Here is a 17,920-nt window from a genome sequence, read left to right on the forward strand (position 1 = left end):
CACTGTGTACTGATGGTTTTATTTTAGCTTTCACGGTACATGAGGCGTGTCCTCAGGCAGCTAAACAGCACAGTTGGCGAAAGACGCATCCAATCAGCTTCGAGTTACGGGTGAACCAATAAATCGGTGTGGTAAGCCCCCCCATCCCTCCCCCCCCAAAACAAAAAGGAATGAAGAGCGCGCTAAAAGCAGGAGCGCAGAGATGACGATAGCAGAGAGCTCAGTAACACCACAAAATCAAAACAACTCAATTACAAAGGATTAATACAGCCTCTGTTTCCCCCCCCACCCCCGTCCCCCCAGTCCCCTTCTCCATTTATCCAGGCTAATGACAGAAACACACACAGAGATCAGCATTGAGAAAACACACCAAGAAGTGCGAAACGAGTGAACGCTCAGCCTCTGGAACCATCAGCAGAGTTTACAGGCCGTACACACTCTCATCACTGTAAGCGATGTACAAAAAGAAGTCCTCTTCGTGATGTTCCTGGACGGGGGAAAGGTGGGGGGGAGAAAATAAACCCAGACTCGATTAGGCCAGCGTTCAAACTTCCTGCACCCACCCATTTTTACATACCTGCCTCAGCCCCCAGTAGGCAAGTTTTCACAATCTCCCCTGCCCCGTGTGGGGGGCAGGTCAGAGTTTAATACAGCAGCTTCCTCAGGACGGCCATTAAGCACCCCTGGCCTGTGAAATAGGGGTGTTGCTGTCCCGAACCAGCTACCACTTTATGGGCAGCAAGATCCCACGATCAGCAACCCAGTGGTAGCGACATTGAGAGATTAAGTATCGGCCAGTACAGAGGGGGGGGGGACGTCCCTCACACCCGTTCAGAACAGGATCTGATCCGAGACTCACAGATGTTGCTCTAAGTTTTAGATCTCATCCAGGAAAGGCTCATCCAACAGTGCCACACTCCCTCGGTAGCACTTCCTGCCCAGTGCTCCGGACTGACTGGGTGCTCCTGTGGGATCAGTGCTATTTAAGGTGGCACAGTGGTTAGCACTGCTGCCTCTCAAGCTGGGTTCGATTCCTGGCTTGGGTCATTGTGCGGGGTCTGCATGTTCACCCCATGTCTGCGTGGGTTTCCTCCAGGTGCTCCGGTTTCCTCCCACACTCCAAAGATGTACAGGTTAGGTGGATTGGCCATGCTAAATTGCCCCTTAGGATCCAAAGTCTAGGTTAGGCATATTAGTGGAGTAAGTGCCTGGGGTTACAGGGCAGAGGGTAAGCCAGGGTAAGGTGTGTTGCTGTCAACCCAATGGCCTCCTCAATGTCGGGGGGATTAGCAGGGTAAATATGTGGGGTTACAGGGAATAGGCCCTGGGTGCAAGCTCGATGGGCTGAATGGCCTCCTTCAGCACTGTAGGGATTTTATGAAAGACTCTGAGCGCGAGGGGGAGGGGGGTGTTTAAGTGTGTGTAGCCCATCATTCTGTGTCAGAGCACAGCAGCCACACACCCTTACTGCTGTGGCTTGCCCGACCCATTGCAGCCCTGTACAGTACAAAGCAATGCACTGGCCACCCTACATGGTTTGGAAAGCAGGAACTCACTGCAGAGGACGTCAGGGACACAAAAGGACAGATTTTGTTCTGGGATTTACTTTCTCTATGGGTAAATTTTTTTTTTAAAAACCACTTCCCCTCTGCCGTGAGTTCAATCTCCACGCGTGCCACAGAAAGATGCCCGATTTTAACCAGGCTGACTGAAACAGAATTTAAGTGTGCAGCGAGCACACAGTACAGGCAGCTCCCTGTTACTGACCTGGTAGAGCTGTCCCATGGTGGCGCTGGTTGGTGGAATGACGTTGTTTACGAAGAAGAAGAGGGCGTCCTCAGCTCGCAGGTGGATACGTTTCCGAATCAGGAAGTAGAACTGACCAACTGTGGAAAACAAGCGGACGAGAAGTGAGTCAGGAGCGCAGCGCTGCGGTGCGCTGCCACGAGCGAAAAGGCAGCCGGCTTCTCCTCGAACGAGCTCCGCCACACCGGACAGGATCGGGACAGCACGTGGCAGCGATGCCTCCTGTCTGTGAACAGGCTGCCAATTCTCAAGGTCTCGGTTGTCACAGGGTGCAGGCAAAGAACATGCACGGGAGGCCATACCGTCAGCACGCAGGGGGTTAATAACAAAACGGGAGAGATGGGGAGGTGATGTCCTATCACTAGGATACTAATCCAGAAACTCAGCTAATGTTTCTGGGGGACCTGAGTTCGAATCCCGCCACGGCAGATGGTGGAATTTGAATTCAATAAAAAATATCTGGAATTAAGAATCTCCTGATGACCCATTGTCGGAAAAACCCATCTGGTTCCTTTAGGGAAGGAAATCTACCGTCCTTACCCCGGTCTGGCCTACATGTGACTCCAGAGACACATCCAATGTGGGTGTCTCTCAACTGCCCTCTGAAATGGCACTCAGTTCACGGGGCAGTTAGGGATGGGCAGTAAATGCTGGCCAGCTGTGTTCCCAGAATTATTATTTTTAAAAACCCTCCTGCCTCCCGCGCTGTTGAGAGAAAGCAGCTGTTCAGCTGCTGATGGTGACACTGCCCAGCACACCGATACTGTTCTAGAGGGGGAAGAGAGATATTGTCTCGAAGGAGACTGCTGACTGGCCTGCTGTGTTTTTAAATTTCTCAGTTCCAACACAAACAGGTTGTCAGGTTCAGCGTTGGCACTGCGTTACTCAGTCCTATCACACACACCATGCCAGGATGACTCATATGTGAGACGTGGGATTCGATCCAGGGACACAATGCAGATTAGGCCAATTACAGAGCCACCCAATCAGCAAACACTGCAGGGTCCTGAAACGCTGAGGGGAGGGGCCCCCTCACACTGTCAGGAGGGTGCAGCACCCATATACTCAGCAATGGGGGCAGGACAAGGCTGTATGGACACTGGCAGGCACACAGCAGCCACTTGGCATGTGCAGTTGGTTGAAAAGTATATCATTCAGTGCAAACAGAAATGTTTGCTGCAGATCCGAGGTTGAGCTCAGCAAAAGCTCTGCGAGCAGAGAGAGAGGGAGGACACACTTTCCCCCAAAAGCTGCACGTCTAATATTTCCCTGGCGTGTGTGTGCAGGTGGAGGCGAGGGTGGGCAGAGGGCTCAAATCCCTCCAGGGCAGCATGTGGAATTTAAATTCAAAATTTTGAAAATCTGGAAAAATAACGGTGACTACCAGTGATCGCCTCACACCGTCTGGTTCATTAACACCTTCAAGGAGGGAAATCTGCCAACATTACACAGTCTGGCCTACGTGGCATAGTGGGTTAGCACTGCCGCCTCACAGAGCCAGGGACCTGGGTTCGATTCCCAGCTTGGGTCACTGTCTGTGCAGAGTTTGTATGTTCTCCCCGTGTCTGCATTGGTTTCCTCCGGGTGCTCTGGTTTACTCCGAAAGCTCATGCTACTGCGTAAACCTGCTGGACTTTAACCTGGTGTTTTGAGGCTATTCACTGTGCCTCCCACAGTCCGAAAGACGTGCTGGTTCGGGTGCATTGGGCCGTGCTAAATTCTCCCTCAGTGTTACCCGAGCAGGCGCCAGAGTGTGGCGACTAGGGGATTTTCACAGTAGTTTCATTGCAATGTTAATGTAAGCCAACATGCGACACTAATAAACAAACTGTAAAACATCTGAATTCCAGAGCCACAGCAATGAGGTTGCCCTGTGGAATTATTTTTAAAGTATTCCTTTACAGGGTCTGGGCAGCACTGACTGGCCAGCATTTATTGAACATTCCTGGTTAGCCTCGAGAAGGTGATGGCAAGCTGGCTTTCTGAACTACGGCAGCCCCAGAGGTGTAGGCACATCCACAGCATTGTTTGGGAAGAAATTCCAGGATTTTGACCCAGTGACTGTGAAGGAACGGCCGATATATTTCCAAGTCAGGATGGGGTGTGATTTGCAGGTGGGGGTGTTCCCAGTTATCTGCTGCCCCGTGTCCTTCTGGATGGAAGTGGGTTTGGAAGGTGCTGTCTCAGGAGCCTTGGTGAGTCGCTGCAGTGCATCTTGTAGATGGTACACACGGCTGTCACTGAGGGTGGGGGGAGTGAGTGTTTGTGGATGGGGGGCCGGGGCTGCTTTGTCCTGGATGGTGTTGAGCTTCTCGAGTGTTGTTGGAGCTGCCCCCATCCAGGCAAGTGGGGAGTATTCCACCACACTCCTGACTTGTGTCCTTGTAGATGGTGGACAGGCTTTGCGGGGGAGACAGGAGGTGAGTTACTCACTGCAGGATTCCCAGCCTCTGACCTGCTCTGGGAGCCACTGTGTTTACATGGCTGGGTCCAGTTCAGTTTCTGGTCAATAGGAACCCCCAGGATGTTGATAGGGTCATGGACCCTAGTGGATCATCCTTAAGGATATTTTGGAAGCGTGTATTTAAAAGACAACATTTATAAAAAGGGCAAACGCAAGGCTCTCACTGCTATTCCTGGGAGCGAGAGTACTTTGCTTTAACCGGAAAAGTAAGCAGTTGCAAGGAGGATGGAATCCTCTGGTGGATTGCGTACACAGGGTATTTTGTGGTTCTGGAAAAAGCAAACCGTGCCTGGAAAACTGATTAAAAAACCTGTTTTGAGAAGGACCAGCAGTTTGTGAGGGAGACAGCAGCTTTTCTGTGATTCAGAGATGGAAGCGAATATCAGCTGCTGTTAGGCTGCTCGGTGTGCTGGGAATCGAGTACCTGCAAGTGTTCCTTTAGCCCATCCGTAAGGCAATGCAAAAATCATCAACTGCTTTGTAGATCAGTGCCGAGACACCAATCGTACAAGCTGGTCGCCTCTTTGACGACTCCACCATCTCTCTACGTTCATTCAAACCGTTGACAGAATTCTTCCACCGGTGTATATTTATTTCCTGGTGTGGGTGTGAAAGAGAGGTTCTCTTTTTTATTCATTTGTGGGACACAGGTGTGGCTGGCTGGGCCAGCATCTGTTACCCCTGGAGGGCAGTTGAGAGTCACCCACATTGCTGTGTCTCTGGAATCACATGTAGGCCAGACCGGGGTAAGGACGGCAGATTTCCTTCCCTAAAGGAACCAGATGGGTTTTTCCAACAATGGGTCATCAGGAGATTCTCAATTCCAGATTTTTTTTAATTGAATTCAAATTCCACCATCTGCCGTGGCGGGATTTGAACCTGGATCCCCCAGAACATTAGCTGAGTTTCTGGATTAATAGTCTAGCGATAATCCCACTGGGCCACCAGCTCCCCGCAAGAGAGACTTAGGGGTATTTTAGTTTCTACGGTCATAATCTTTGCCTTTCTACTTGACAAGTCTGGTTTATTTAATAATGTGGGTAGTGCGTGTGGCCATTCTAAAAGAACATACCTGGCCAACTGGGAGCACCACTGAAAGGTATATAAGTGTAATGAGACATTGTACACTCCTCCCACACTGCTTTGGTGTGGAGATGGACTGGGGTAGGCTCAGTAAGTAGTCTCACAACACAAGGTTAAAGTCTGACAGGTTTATTTGGTAGTATGAGCTTTCGGAATGCTGCCCCTTCATCAGATGAGCGCAGGATTTGGTTCACAAACAGGGCATATATAGACACAAACTCAATTCCAAGATAATGGCTGGAATGCACATCTCAACAGGTAATCAAGTCTTTACAGGTACAGACAGTGCGGGTGGAGAGGGGGTTAAGCACAGGTTAAAGAGATGTGTATTGTCTCCAGACAGTACAGTAAGTGAGATTTTACAAACCCAGGAAAGTCATGGGGGTTACAGATAGTGTGACATGAACCCAGGATCCCGGGTAAGACTGTCCTTGTGTGTGTAGAACTTGGCTATCAGTCTCTGCTCAGCGACTCTGCGCTGTCGCGTGTCATGAAGGACGCCTTGGAGAATCTTACCCAAAGATCAGAGACTGAATACCCGTGACCACTGAAGTGTTCGCCAACAGGAAGGGAACACTCCTGCCTGGTGATTGTCGCAGTGTCTATTCATCCCCTACGACTTGCCTGGACTTGCAAAATCTTAATAACTGTCCTGTCTGGAGACAACTCAGACCTCTTTTAACTTGTGCTTCACCCTCTCTGTTGTCTATACCTTTAAAGACTCGATTACCTGTTGAGACTCACATTCCAGTCATCATCTTGTGATCGAGTTTGTGTTCATGTATGCCCGTTTGTTAACCAAATGCTGCATTCACCTAATGAAGGGGCAGTGCCCCAAAAGCTTGTGCTACCAAATAAACCAGACTTTAACCTGGTGTGGTGAGACTTCTTACTGTGCCCACATTGTTGTAAGAAATGGCCTTGCAAGCCACTCAGTTCAAGGAGCAATTAAGGATGGGCAATTAATGCTGGCCTGGCCAACGATACCCACACCCCATGAGAAAAATTTACCCTTGCCAGAAATAAACCCGAGTGGAGCAAACTGCGTGAAAAAGATCTCACTCCCAGGTGGCCTTATAAATAGGCACTGGGTTCAAAGTGAGCTACTAAAACGTACCAGGTTGAGAATGAGATTTTACTCACATGGATATAAAATCGAGTGTAACCTCAACAACACACACAACAGATCCTGAACTCCACAGTGGAGCACCCTGATATTGTGGGGAGGGAGGGACGGACACAGCAATGGCTTACCTGTCAGGTCAGATGGCACAAGGTACTTCTTCTTGTCGAGGTCCCCTATCCTGGCCTTCGGAGCCTTCTCCACGATCACCTGCAACAGGCAAAGCAGAGACATTAAAACAAACCCCTCCTTTAAAGCTGGCTTTCCAGGTTACAAGCCGAAGCCTGCGTAATGAACTGGTGGATCACAGGGAGACATACTGGCAGAGAGGTGAAGGAGCTATGCCAATCACTGCTCCTGAGAGATCAGGCTGTTCGAATGACACAACCCTGACAAGTTGGGAGTACAGCTGGAGTATGTCCTGGGGTGTGCCTGGAGCTGCATTGCACCAGGGTGCAGGGCTGAGGGGAGCCCGGGCCAGCCCGATTGTGCAGGTTAAAGGGCATGGGGATTTTTGTAAAATCGCAGTGAACAAGTGGGCAGCACAGCTGCCTCACAGCGCCAGGGACCGGGGTTCGATTCCCAGTTTGGGTCACTGTCTGTGTGGAGTCTGCACGGTCTCCCCATGTCTGCATGGGTTTTCTCCAACACTCCAAAGGTTAGGTCGATTGGCCATGCTAAATTGTCCCTTAGTGTTAGAGGAACTAGCTAGGGTAAATAAATGGAGTTACGGGGATCAGGCCTGGATGGGATTGTGGTCAGTGCAGGTGTAATGGGCTGAATGGCCTCTTTCTGCACAGTACGTTTCTTATAAAGTCTTGTGAACGTAGCTGATAGTTTTTTGTTGTTGAATTCTGCTGTTTGAGGGGGGTTGACATTCTGGAGACCTGTCAGACTGGGCCAGGATGCCCCTGCTGGAGCAGACTCAATGGGCTGAGTGGCCTAATTTCACTCCTATATCTCCAATGGGCTATTCAATAGGCTGGCACCCAAGCCAGTAACTCTCCGAGATGCTGATTTTGAGTGTCAGGCAAGGAGGGAAAGTAGCAAAGGGTTTCTCCTCCTAACTCGACAGGACTGTTCAAATCATTCAACTCTTAAAATCCTAAAGCAGAAACCAACAGGTCAGCGACAGATCGCAGAGGCCTCCAACAGTATCATTGGTAGCTGCTCCTTGCTGGGGAGGTTTTAACCTGCGCATCGCACTGCAAATCGAGACAACGCAAGATTGTGAGAATTTCTACGCCCAAGCCACTGACATCAGGATAACTGCCACCAGCCCAGGGCTCACCACCCTCTGCGTTCTTTCACCCACTTGCTGTGGAACGCCAAAGGCAAACGTCGCTGCCCTTTACAGCTTGCCAGCTGCACGCACAGAGCTACAACAGCCCAAGGGAATACAATTACAGGAACCGAGAGCTGCTAAAAGCAAGATCAGAGTGAAAGCTCCAAACCAAACCTAAACTCAAGAAAACCCCCCAGGTCTAAATCTCCCTGGAGCTGAACAGAGCGACTGTAAAACTTCAACACACTTTCAAGATTGTGGTTTCACTTCTGCACGGGGTTGCATCACTGGGTTTACTCACCAGTTACCACATCAAACCGTTTACTCATTATCGAAACCCACACAGAACGAGTGAGGTGGGCAGAGTGAGAAACACAGAAACTAGGAGGAGGCGGCCATTCGGCCCTCTGAGCCTGCTCCGCCATTCAATTTGGTCACAGCTGACCATTAAAATCCTGATCCCACTGCCCCCCCTCCCCGGCCAAAACATGTCCCTTGATCCCTTTAGCCCCAAAAACTATATCTGATTCATACTAGAATCCTACAATGCAGAAGGAGGCCATTCAGCCCACTGAGACTGCACTGACCACAGTCCCACCCAGGCCCTATCCCTGTAACCCCATGCATTTACCCTAGCTAGCTCCCTGACACTAAAGGGCAACTTAGCATGGCCAATCCACCTAACCCGCACCTTTTGGACTGTGGGAGGAAACCCCACACAGACACAGGGAGAATGTGTAAACTCCACACAGAGAGTGACCCAAGCTGGGAATCGAACCCGGGTTCCCTGGCGCTGTAAGGCAGCAGTGCTAACCCACTGTGCTGCCCAATCTTGAAATCACACAACGTTTTGGCCTCAACTACTTTCTGTGGGAGTGAATCCCACACATTCACCCCCCTCTGGGTGAAGAAATTTCCCCTCACCTCAGTCCTAAAAGGTTTACCCCTTATCCTCAAACTCTGACCCCTAGTTCTGGACGCCCCCCACCATCAGGAACTTTCTTTCTCAATCTACCCTGTCTAACCCTGTTAGAATTTTATAAGTTTCTATGACATCCCCTGTAAACTCCAGTGAATATAATCTTAACAACTTAGTCTGTCCTCATACGACAGACCTGCCATCCCAGGAATCAGCCTGGTAAACCCTCACTGTACTCCCTCTATAGCGAGGACGTCCTTCCTCAGATAAGGACACCAAAACTGTACACAATACTCCAGCTGTGGCCTCACTAATGCCCTGTACAATAGCAGCTAAACACCACAATTCTCATGCTCAAAACCATTACATCAACCTAAAATCAGCTCAATACTGCACCTTACACTCAGTGAAGAAGTAGATGTGAAGACATTAGTGTAGAGGGTAGTTTTAAAATCCGTTCTTATGGGACGTGGACAGCACCGGCTGGACCCTAATTGCCTCTCAAACTGAGTGTCTCACTTGGCCATTTCAGGTAAGAGGTAACCACGTCACTATGGCTCTGGAGTCACATGTAGGCCAGACCAGGTAAGGATAGCAGATTTCCTTCCCTAAAGGCACATTACAGACAGAGAGTAACATTCCCACAGCTCAGTCACAGACAGCCGCACTGGAAATGTCCACTTTGCAAGCAATTTCCTGTTTCATTTCCAAAAACAAAAGGACTCGAAATGAGAGTCAAAACTAATTTGAGAAGCGCAGTCACTGGTACACAGGCAAGCACAGCAGCCAACTGCGCACAGGAAGATACCACAAACAGCAGAGTAATCAGCCAGCCTGGACAGGACACAGGGGACAACTCACCTGCCCTTCTTCAACTGGCACCACAGGATATTTACATCTCGTCAGCACGGACAGAGAGTCAAATTCAAAATTCTTTTGGGGGGGGGGGGGTGAGACCGGAGTCACACCCTGGGGTGTAACAACTGCTGATAATGCAACACACAGCCAATTATGGTGGAAATCATTCACTTCCGTATACATTTATTAAGAAAATGCACCAAACAGTTTTGGATTGTGACCCCCCTGACTGTACAGACTGGTGTATCAGGGTGCGCACACACATGCACTCCAAGAATTCTCCACACTCAAGATGATAAAAAGCCCTCCTGTTACAAAACGAGTTTCTTCTAGGCAATTTCCTCTGACACATATATCTGGCACAGTGCAGCTTTACGAATTCATGGCAAAATGGCGACACAGGCACCAATCAGGACCACATCGGAGAACAGTTCCTCCAGGGTGCCACAGACTCATTCTCCCTCCCTCCCAACCACAGCATTAGCGAGGCTGGCAGACCTGTGGCCAGACAGACAAGGATTGATGGGCAACACTCCCAGTTCAGAGAGATTGTGTTGATGTTGCTGCGTGACAGACATTCGCAAATCCGAGGAAGCTGCAATCTGTCACCAGCGAATATCCGACTGTGAAACTGTCTGCACCGATCACTGATACCGGAAAGACAGCCACTCAGTCTGTGAACAGACACACTGCGTCTGTCCTTTAGTCTGTCACATTTAAATCACTTGCTGATAAACAGGAGTAGGCCATTCGGCCCACTCAACCTGCACTGCCATTTGGCGAGATCAGGGCTGACCTTGACAGATCCATTCACAGCTTCCAAATGTCCCAAAGGGCTTTAAATTCTCTGAAATAAACTCTGACGTGCAGCGATGCTGGTCAATAGGACATGGATCCAATTCTTCAGCTGGAGATAAATGTTGTCCAGGACATGACAGAGTCACAGGAAGAGACCAGTTGGCCCAGAGTGACTGATAAGTGAAACCACCAAACCAAATCCCGCTGCCCAGCATTCTGCCCGTCACTTCAACACTGCGCCACTGCAGGGCCAGGGACGAGAGGAGGCCGGCAACGCGGTCAGGGAGGGGCTGCACTGCTGCAGAGCCATCTCTCAGATAGGATATTAAACTAAGGCCACTTCTCACACCTCAGGTGGACGTAAAAGCTGTTGCCACTGTTAAAAGCACGGAGGGACAGTGCGGCGCTCCCTCAGCGCCAACCCCCTGACAGTGCGGCGCTCCCTCAGCGCCAACCCCCTGACAGTGCGGCGCTCCCTCAGCGCCAACCCCCTGACAGTGCGGCGCTCCCTCAGCGCCAACCCCCTGACAGTGCGGCGCTCCCTCAGCGCCAACCCCCTGACAGTGCGGCGCTCCCTCAGCGCCAACCCCCTGACAGTGCGGCGCTCCCTCAGCGCCAACCCCCTGACAGTGCGGCGCTCCCTCAGCGCCAACCCCCTGACAGTGCGGCGCTCCCTCAGCGCCAACCCCCTGACAGTGCGGCGCTCCCTCAGCGCCAACCCCCTGACAGTGCGGCGCTCCCTCAGCGCCAACCCCCTGACAGTGCGGCGCTCCCTCAGCGCCAACCCCCTGACAGTGCGGCGATCCCTCAGCGCCAACCCATTTTAAAATCAGTTTTATCACACATAGCCACAATTCAGTTTATTTATTCAGTGAGATAATATCACACTATTGGCTTTATCCATTACTTTGTTAGTTTACTTCAGTTTTATTACCAAGGACTCAGATTTTTTGCTGTATTTATTTAATCATCTCAATGACTCAAGTCAAGCCCATGGCTGCTTCGAGCAAGTTATTCTGACTAGTTAGCAGCTAGTCACACCATCCTGTCCATGAGTTACCCTGAATGAAACAGCTGCCTATCCATCAGTTATAATGGTGAACAGCGTGCTTTAGTCTGTTAGTTTAAACTGACGCTGTTTAGCATCAGTCTGTGCTTTAATTACCCTATTCAGGTGCTGGCTACTCGACACTGATTATACTGGTTAATAGCAAGTTACGCTAGTCGGTATATTTACTCTGGTTACAATCACTTTGTTAGTTAGGTATCGCTGACATCATTGCCGCATTCGGCCACTGCTTAGACCAATCCCTAGGTTAGTAAGGCTCGTTATCCACCACTCAATTCAACCTTCTTTGCTGGTCAGATACTGTTTTAATCAACCTCTTGGCTAGTTAGCCAGGTTAGCCGCTGTTCAAGTCAACCTCTTGGCTAGTTAGCCAGGTTAAACCAACCTCTTGGCTAATCAGGCAGTTTAAATCAAGCTCTTGGCTAGTCAGCCAGGTTAACAGCTGTTCAAGTCAACCTCTTGGCTAGACAGGCAGTTTAAATCAACTTCTTGGCGAGTCAGCCAGGTTAGCCGCTGTTCAAGTCAACCTGCTGGCTAGTCAGGCAGGTTAACAGCTGTTCAAATCAACCTCTTGGCTAAGTTAGCCAGCTTAAACCAATTTCTTGGCTCATTGACTACTGTCCAAACCAACCTCTTAGTTAGTTAGGCAGGTTAACCACTGCTTACATCAACCTCTGAGGCTGGTTTGGGGGGGGGGGGGGGGGGCAAGTTAACTACTGGTTAGGTGACCCCCCAGTTTAGTTAGGCTGGTTAACATGAATCTCCCGGTGGGTTAGCCACTGATTAAGTCTCTGGGGTTACAGCGGAATACACGAACTGACTTGGGGGGTCAGCCCCCCCCCCACCTCCTATGAGGGATCGGCTGGTTAAGCTGGTTAAGCTAGTTAAGCTGGTTATACTGACCGGGACCCGGTCCGGGTATTTCTTGCGGATCTTCTCCCCCTCGGAGCGCCGCTTCTCGAACAGATGCTCCTCCTTGTACTGGAACTTCATCCCCGCTGCTGCCGCCGCCTCTCTCGGCGTCAAACTCGGCTTCTCCCTCACTCGACACTCGGTGGTGGGGGGGGTGGGCTGGAGGCTTGCGGCCTAGTCCGCCCGCGATCCCCGGCCTGGATTTACCACCTGAGGGTTCGGAATTCTCTCTCTCTCTCTCGGGCTTTTCCTGGGGAATGGGATTTGTGGTGGATGTGCTGTTCAGTTTAAAAGGGGTTGGGTTGGGGGGGGTGGGTGGTGGGAAGTGTTTATTTTTAATTGCCGGTTGAATCGCTGCCACACAGCGGCGCCCCCTCACCTCCTCGTCCCGCCGCCGCCTCCCGCGGACTGACACCGGCCCCTCCCTCCGCCCCGCCCTCTACCCGCCGCGCAGCCGCCTCACCCACCAAAACAAAATAGTCCCCGCCTGCCCCGGGGGCTGACTGACCCCCCCTCGCCTCAGATTCTCGCTGTGGGGGGTGGGAAAGAAGGAGAAAGGGAAACAAAGCAAAGAGAATCTCAAAGGACAGGCTGCCTGCTGCGGGTTTTGCCCACCCCAGCACAGCTGCTTTGGAGGGAGGGAACCACTGCGCAAGCGCGCTGCCCCCTCCCCCCTTCAAGAGTGCGGAGGGAGACACGAAGCTCGGGGTGGGAGTTGGGGGTGGTGCTGCGGTCCCGGCGTCACAATGGGTCACGAGACGCGCGGCCAGCCGGCCACGCCCCCCCTCCTCGTTTCCGCAAGGTCACCTGATTTCACAGGGAGCCGCAGCCGGCAGTTCCCATTGACCCAGTGTCCAGTGCAGTAACCCAGCTCCCAGTGCATTAACCCAGCTCCCAGTGCATTAACCCAGCAGGCAGTTCCCATTGACCCAGTGTCCAGTGCATTAACCCAGTGTCCAGTGCATTAACCCAGCAGGCAGTTCCCACTAACCCAGCTCCCAGTGCATTTAACCCAGCTCCAGTGCATTAACCCAGCAGGCAGTTCCCATTAACCCAGTGTCCAGTGCAGTAACCCAGCTCCCAGTGCATTAACCCAGCAGGCAGTTCCCATTAACCCAGTGTCCAGTGCATTAACCCAGCTCCCAGTGCATTAACCCAGTGTCCAGTGCATTAACCCAGCTCCCAGTGCATTAACCCAGCCGGCAGTTCCCACTAACCCAGTGTCCAGTGCATTAACCAGTGTCCAGTGCATTAACCCAGCAGGCAGTTCCCACTAACCCAGTGTCCAGTTCCCACTAACCCAGTGTCCAGTGCATTAACCCAGCTCCCAGTGCATTAACCCAGCAGGCAGTTCCCACTAACCCAGTGTCCAGTGCATTAACCCAGCAGGCAGTTCCCATTAACCCAGTGTCCAGTGCATTAACCCAGCCGGCAGTTCCCACTAACCCAGTGTCCAGTTCATTAACCCAGCCGGCAGTTCCCACTAACCCAGTGTCCAGTTCATTAACCCAGCCGGCAGTTCCCACTAACCCAGTGTCCAGTTCATTAACCCAGCCGGCAGTTCCCACTAACCCAGTGTCCAGTGCAGTAACCCAGCTCCCAGTGCATTAACCCAGCCGCAGTTCCCACTAACCCAGTGTCCAGTTCATTAACCCAGCCGGCAGTTCCCACTAACCCAGTGTCCAGTTCATTAACCCAGCCGGCAGTTCCCACTAACCCAGTGTCCAGTGCAGTAACCCAGCTCCCAGTGCATTAACCCAGCAGGCAGTTCCCACTAACCCAGTGTCCAGTGCATTAACCCAGCTCCCAGTGCATTAACCCAGCAGGCAGTTCCCATTAACCCAGTGTCCAGTGCATGAACCCAGTGTCCAGTGCATTAACCCAGCAGGCAGTTCCCACTAACCCAGTGTCCAGTGCATTAACCCAGTGTCCAGTGCATTAACCCAGCAGGCAGTTCCCACTAACCCAGTGTCCAGTGCATTAACCCAGCATCCAGTGCATTAACCCAGCTCCCAGTGCATTAACCCAGCATCCAGTGCATTAACCCAGCTCCCAGTGCATTAACCCGGCATCCAGCTCGTTAACCCAGTGCATTAATCCAGTGCCCAGTGCATTAACCCAGCAGTCAGTGTATTAACTCAGTCCCCACTGGCGCCCAGTGCATTAACCCAGCAGCCAGTGCATTAAACCAACGCATTAACCCAGCGCATTATCCCAGCATCCAGTGCATTAACCCAGTGCATAGACCTAGTGGCCAGTGCATTAACCTAGCACCCAAACCCAGTCCATCATCCCATGCAGTGAGAGACCTTGCTATAGAGAAATGCAAACCACACTCCCAAAGATGTGCAGGTTAGGTGGATTGGCCGTGATAAATTGCCCTTCACTGTCCAAAGATCGTAGGAACCCTACACTGCAGAAGAGGCCACTCGGCCCATTGCGTCTGCACCGACCACAATCCCACCCAGGCCCTATCTCTATAACCTCATGCATTTATTCTCGCTAAACCCCCTGGCACTAAGGGGGAATTTGGCACAGAAAATACACCTAACCCGCACTTCTTTTGCACTGTGGGAGGAAACCTTAACACCTGGAGGAAACCCATGCAGACACAGGGAGAATGTGCAAACTCCCGAGTGACAGTGACCCGAGGCTGGGATTGAACCCGGGTCCCTGTGAGACAGCAGCACTAACCCACTGTGTCACCGTGCCGCTGGGATTGAACCCGGGTCCCTGTGAGGCAGCAGCGCTAACCCACTGTGTCACCGTGCCGCTGGGATTGAACCCGGGTCCCTGTGAGGCAGCAGCGCTAACCCACTGTGTCACCATGCCGCTGGGATTGAACCCGGGTCCCTGTGAGGCAGCAGCGCTAACCCACTGTGTCACCGTGCCGCTGGGATTGAACCCGGGTCCCTGGCGCTGTGAGACAGCAGCGCTAACCCACTGTGTCACCGTGCCGCTGGGATTGAACCCGGGTCCCTGTGAGGCAGCAGCGCTAACCCACTGTGTCACCGTGCCACTGGGATTGAACCCGGGTCCCTGGCGCTGTGAGGCAGCAGCGCTAACCCACTGTGTCACCGTGCCGCTGGGATTGAACCCGGGTCCCTGTGAGACAGCAGCGCTAACCCACTGTGTCACCGTGCCACTGGGATTGAACCCGGGTCCCTGGCGCTGTGAGGCAGCAGCGCTAACCCACTGTGTCACCGTGCCGCTGGGATTGAACCCGGGTCCCTGTGAGACAGCAGCGCTAACCCACTGTGTCACCGTGCCACTGGGATTGAACCCGGGTCCCTGTGAGGACAGCAGCGCTAACCCACTGTGTCACCGTGCCACTGGGATTGAACCCGGGTCCCTGTGAGACAGCAGCGCTAACCCACTGTGTCACCGTGCCACTGGGATTGAACCCGGGTCCCTGTGAGACAGCAGCGCTAACCCACTGTGTCACCGTGCCACTGGGATTGAACCCGGGTCCCTGGCGCTGTGAGGCAGCAGCGCTAACCCACTGTGTCACCGTGCCGCTGGGATTGAACCCGGGTCCCTGTGAGACAGCAGCGCTAACCCACTGTGTCACCGTGCCACTGGGATTGAACCCGGGTCCCTGGCGCTGTGAGACAGCAGCGCTAACCCACTGTGTCACCGTGCCGCTGGGATTGAACCCGGGTCCCTGTGAGACAGCAGCGCTAACCCACTGTGTCACCGTGCCACTGGGATTGAACCCGGGTCCCTGGCGCTGTGAGGCAGCAGCGCTAACCCACTGTGTCACCGTGCCACTGGGATTGAACCCGGGTCCCTGTGAGACAGCAGCGCTAACCCACTGTGTCACCGTGCCGCTGGGATTGAACCCGGGTCCCTGGCGCTGTGAGGCAGCAGCGCCAACCCACTGTGTCACCGTGCCGCTGGGATTGAACCCGGGTCCCTGGCGCTGTGAGACAGCAGCGCTAACCCACTGTGTCACCGTGCCGCTGGGATTGAACCCGGGTCCCTGTGAGACAGCAGCGCTAACCCACTGTGTCACCGTGCCGCTGGGATTGAACCCGGGTCCCTGTGAGGCAGCAGCGCTAACCCACTGTGTCACCGTGCCGCTGGGATTGAACCCGGGTCCCTGTGAGACAGCAGCGCCTAACCCACTGTGCACCGTGCCGCTGGGATTGAACCCGGGTCCCTGTGAGACAGCAGCGCTAACCCACTGTGTCACCGTGCCGCTGGGATTGAACCCGGGTCCCTGTGAGGCAGCAGCGCTAACCCACTGTGTCACCGTGCCGCTGGGATTGAACCCGGGTCCCTGTGAGGCAGCAGCGCTAACCCACTGTGTCACCGTGCCGCTGGGATTGAACCCGGGTCCCTGTGAGGCAGCAGCGCTAACCCACTGTGTCACCGTGCCGCTGGGATTGAACCCGGGTCCCTGTGAGGCAGCAGCGCTAACCCACTGTGTCACCGTGCCGCTGGGATTGAACCCGGGTCCCTGGCGCTGTGAGGCAGCAGTGCTCACCCACTGTGTCACCGTGCCGCTGGGATTGAACCCGGGTCCCTGTGAGGCAGCAGCGCTAACCCACTGTGTCACCGTGCCGCTGGGATTGAACCCGGGTCCCTGGCGCTGTGAGGCAGCAGTGCTCACCCACTGTGTCACCGTGCTGAAAACATGGCACTCACTCAGTACTGACTGTCCAACAGTACAGCGATGGGGTGCGTGTGTTTGGGGGAACGTTCTGCATTTTGGAATTGAAATCCCAGATTGGTCCCATTCTGCTCCGAAGCTGAGTTTGGAGAAAGCGGGAGATTCGGGCTCCGTGTTGGTGCAGTGAGAATTCCGGATTGCTGGATATAGGACAGAGCGAGAGAGGCGGTCAGTATTGTTGTCGAGCCTGTTCCGGCACTCGGTCACTGTGGCAGCACTGTCGCAGTCCGGTTTCTCGGAAAAGCCTCAATCCAGATTTCCATTCCCAGGCCGGTGAACAAGATACACAAAAAGTGAGCGGTCGCTGAACAGCTGCCCGTCTAATAATATCATCGTGTGCATGTCAGTGCACGTCTACATCTGCCTGTGTGTGTATATGTCAGTGTGCGTGTACGCGCCCACCTGTCTGTGTCAGTGCGTGTACGCGCCCACCTGTCTGTGTCAGTGCGTGTACGCGCCCACCTGTCTGTGTCAGTGCGTGTACGCGCCCACCTGTCTGTGTCAGTGCGTGTACGCGCCCACCTGTCTGTGTCAGTGCTCATGTGTTTGCCAATAAGTATGTGCATGTGACTGTGCGTGTGTCAGGTTGTACACTGTGAATGTGTATGTTTCTGAGTGCCAGTGTGCGTGTCAATGTGCCTGTCTATACACAGGTCAATACATGTTGCACCTGTAAATGTGTCTCTGTGCATGTACCTGCGTGTGTCTGTTTCGCTCATGGACGGTCATGCGTGCACATCTGTGCGTGTCTGGGTGCGCATGTGTACACATGTATGTGTGCAATGTGCCTGTGTGCGTGCGCATGTGTGTCTGTGTGTATGCCTGCGTGCATGTGTCTGTGTATGTGTGCACGCCTGTGCATGCTTGTGCCTGCGTGCGTGTGCCTGCGTGCGTGTGCCTGCGTGCGTGTGCCTGCGTGCGTGTGCCT

The 17,920-nt window shown here is 53.0% G+C and overlaps 1 protein-coding gene across 1 annotated transcript; it reads right to left on the bottom strand.

Annotated features, from left to right (window-relative positions):
* Nucleotides 1-12,734, bottom strand: LOC145339643 (gamma-aminobutyric acid receptor-associated protein). Its single transcript, XM_080184154.1, has 4 exons — nt 12,309-12,734; nt 6,608-6,686; nt 1,768-1,886; nt 1-487 (listed from the first exon to the last, which is right to left on the bottom strand). The coding sequence occupies exons 1-4, from the start codon at nt 12,396-12,398 to the stop codon at nt 422-424; spliced, it is 354 nt and encodes a 117-aa protein (XP_080040280.1). The 5' UTR covers nt 12,399-12,734; the 3' UTR covers nt 1-421.
* Nucleotides 12,735-17,920: the final 5,186 nt, after the last annotated feature.

This window comes from Carcharhinus amblyrhynchos, unplaced genomic scaffold (assembly GCF_965287045.1).
Source record: "Carcharhinus amblyrhynchos unplaced genomic scaffold, sCarAmb.v2.hapA scaffold_581, whole genome shotgun sequence".
NCBI lineage: Eukaryota > Metazoa > Chordata > Chondrichthyes > Carcharhiniformes > Carcharhinidae > Carcharhinus > Carcharhinus amblyrhynchos.

Excerpts from the sequence above, each read along its gene's own strand:
- LOC145339643 (XM_080184154.1), bottom strand. The coding sequence starts at position 12,398 with ATGAAGTTCCAGTACAAGGAGGAGCATCTGTTCGAGAAGCGGCGCTCC. Across the intron at positions 1,887-6,607 it reads TGTGCCATCTGACCTGACAG|TTGGTCAGTTCTACTTCCTG; the intron begins GTAAGCCATTGC and ends TGTTTTCCACAG. Across the intron at positions 488-1,767 it reads CCATGGGACAGCTCTACCAG|GAACATCACGAAGAGGACTT; the intron begins GTCAGTAACAGG and ends TCCCCCGTCCAG.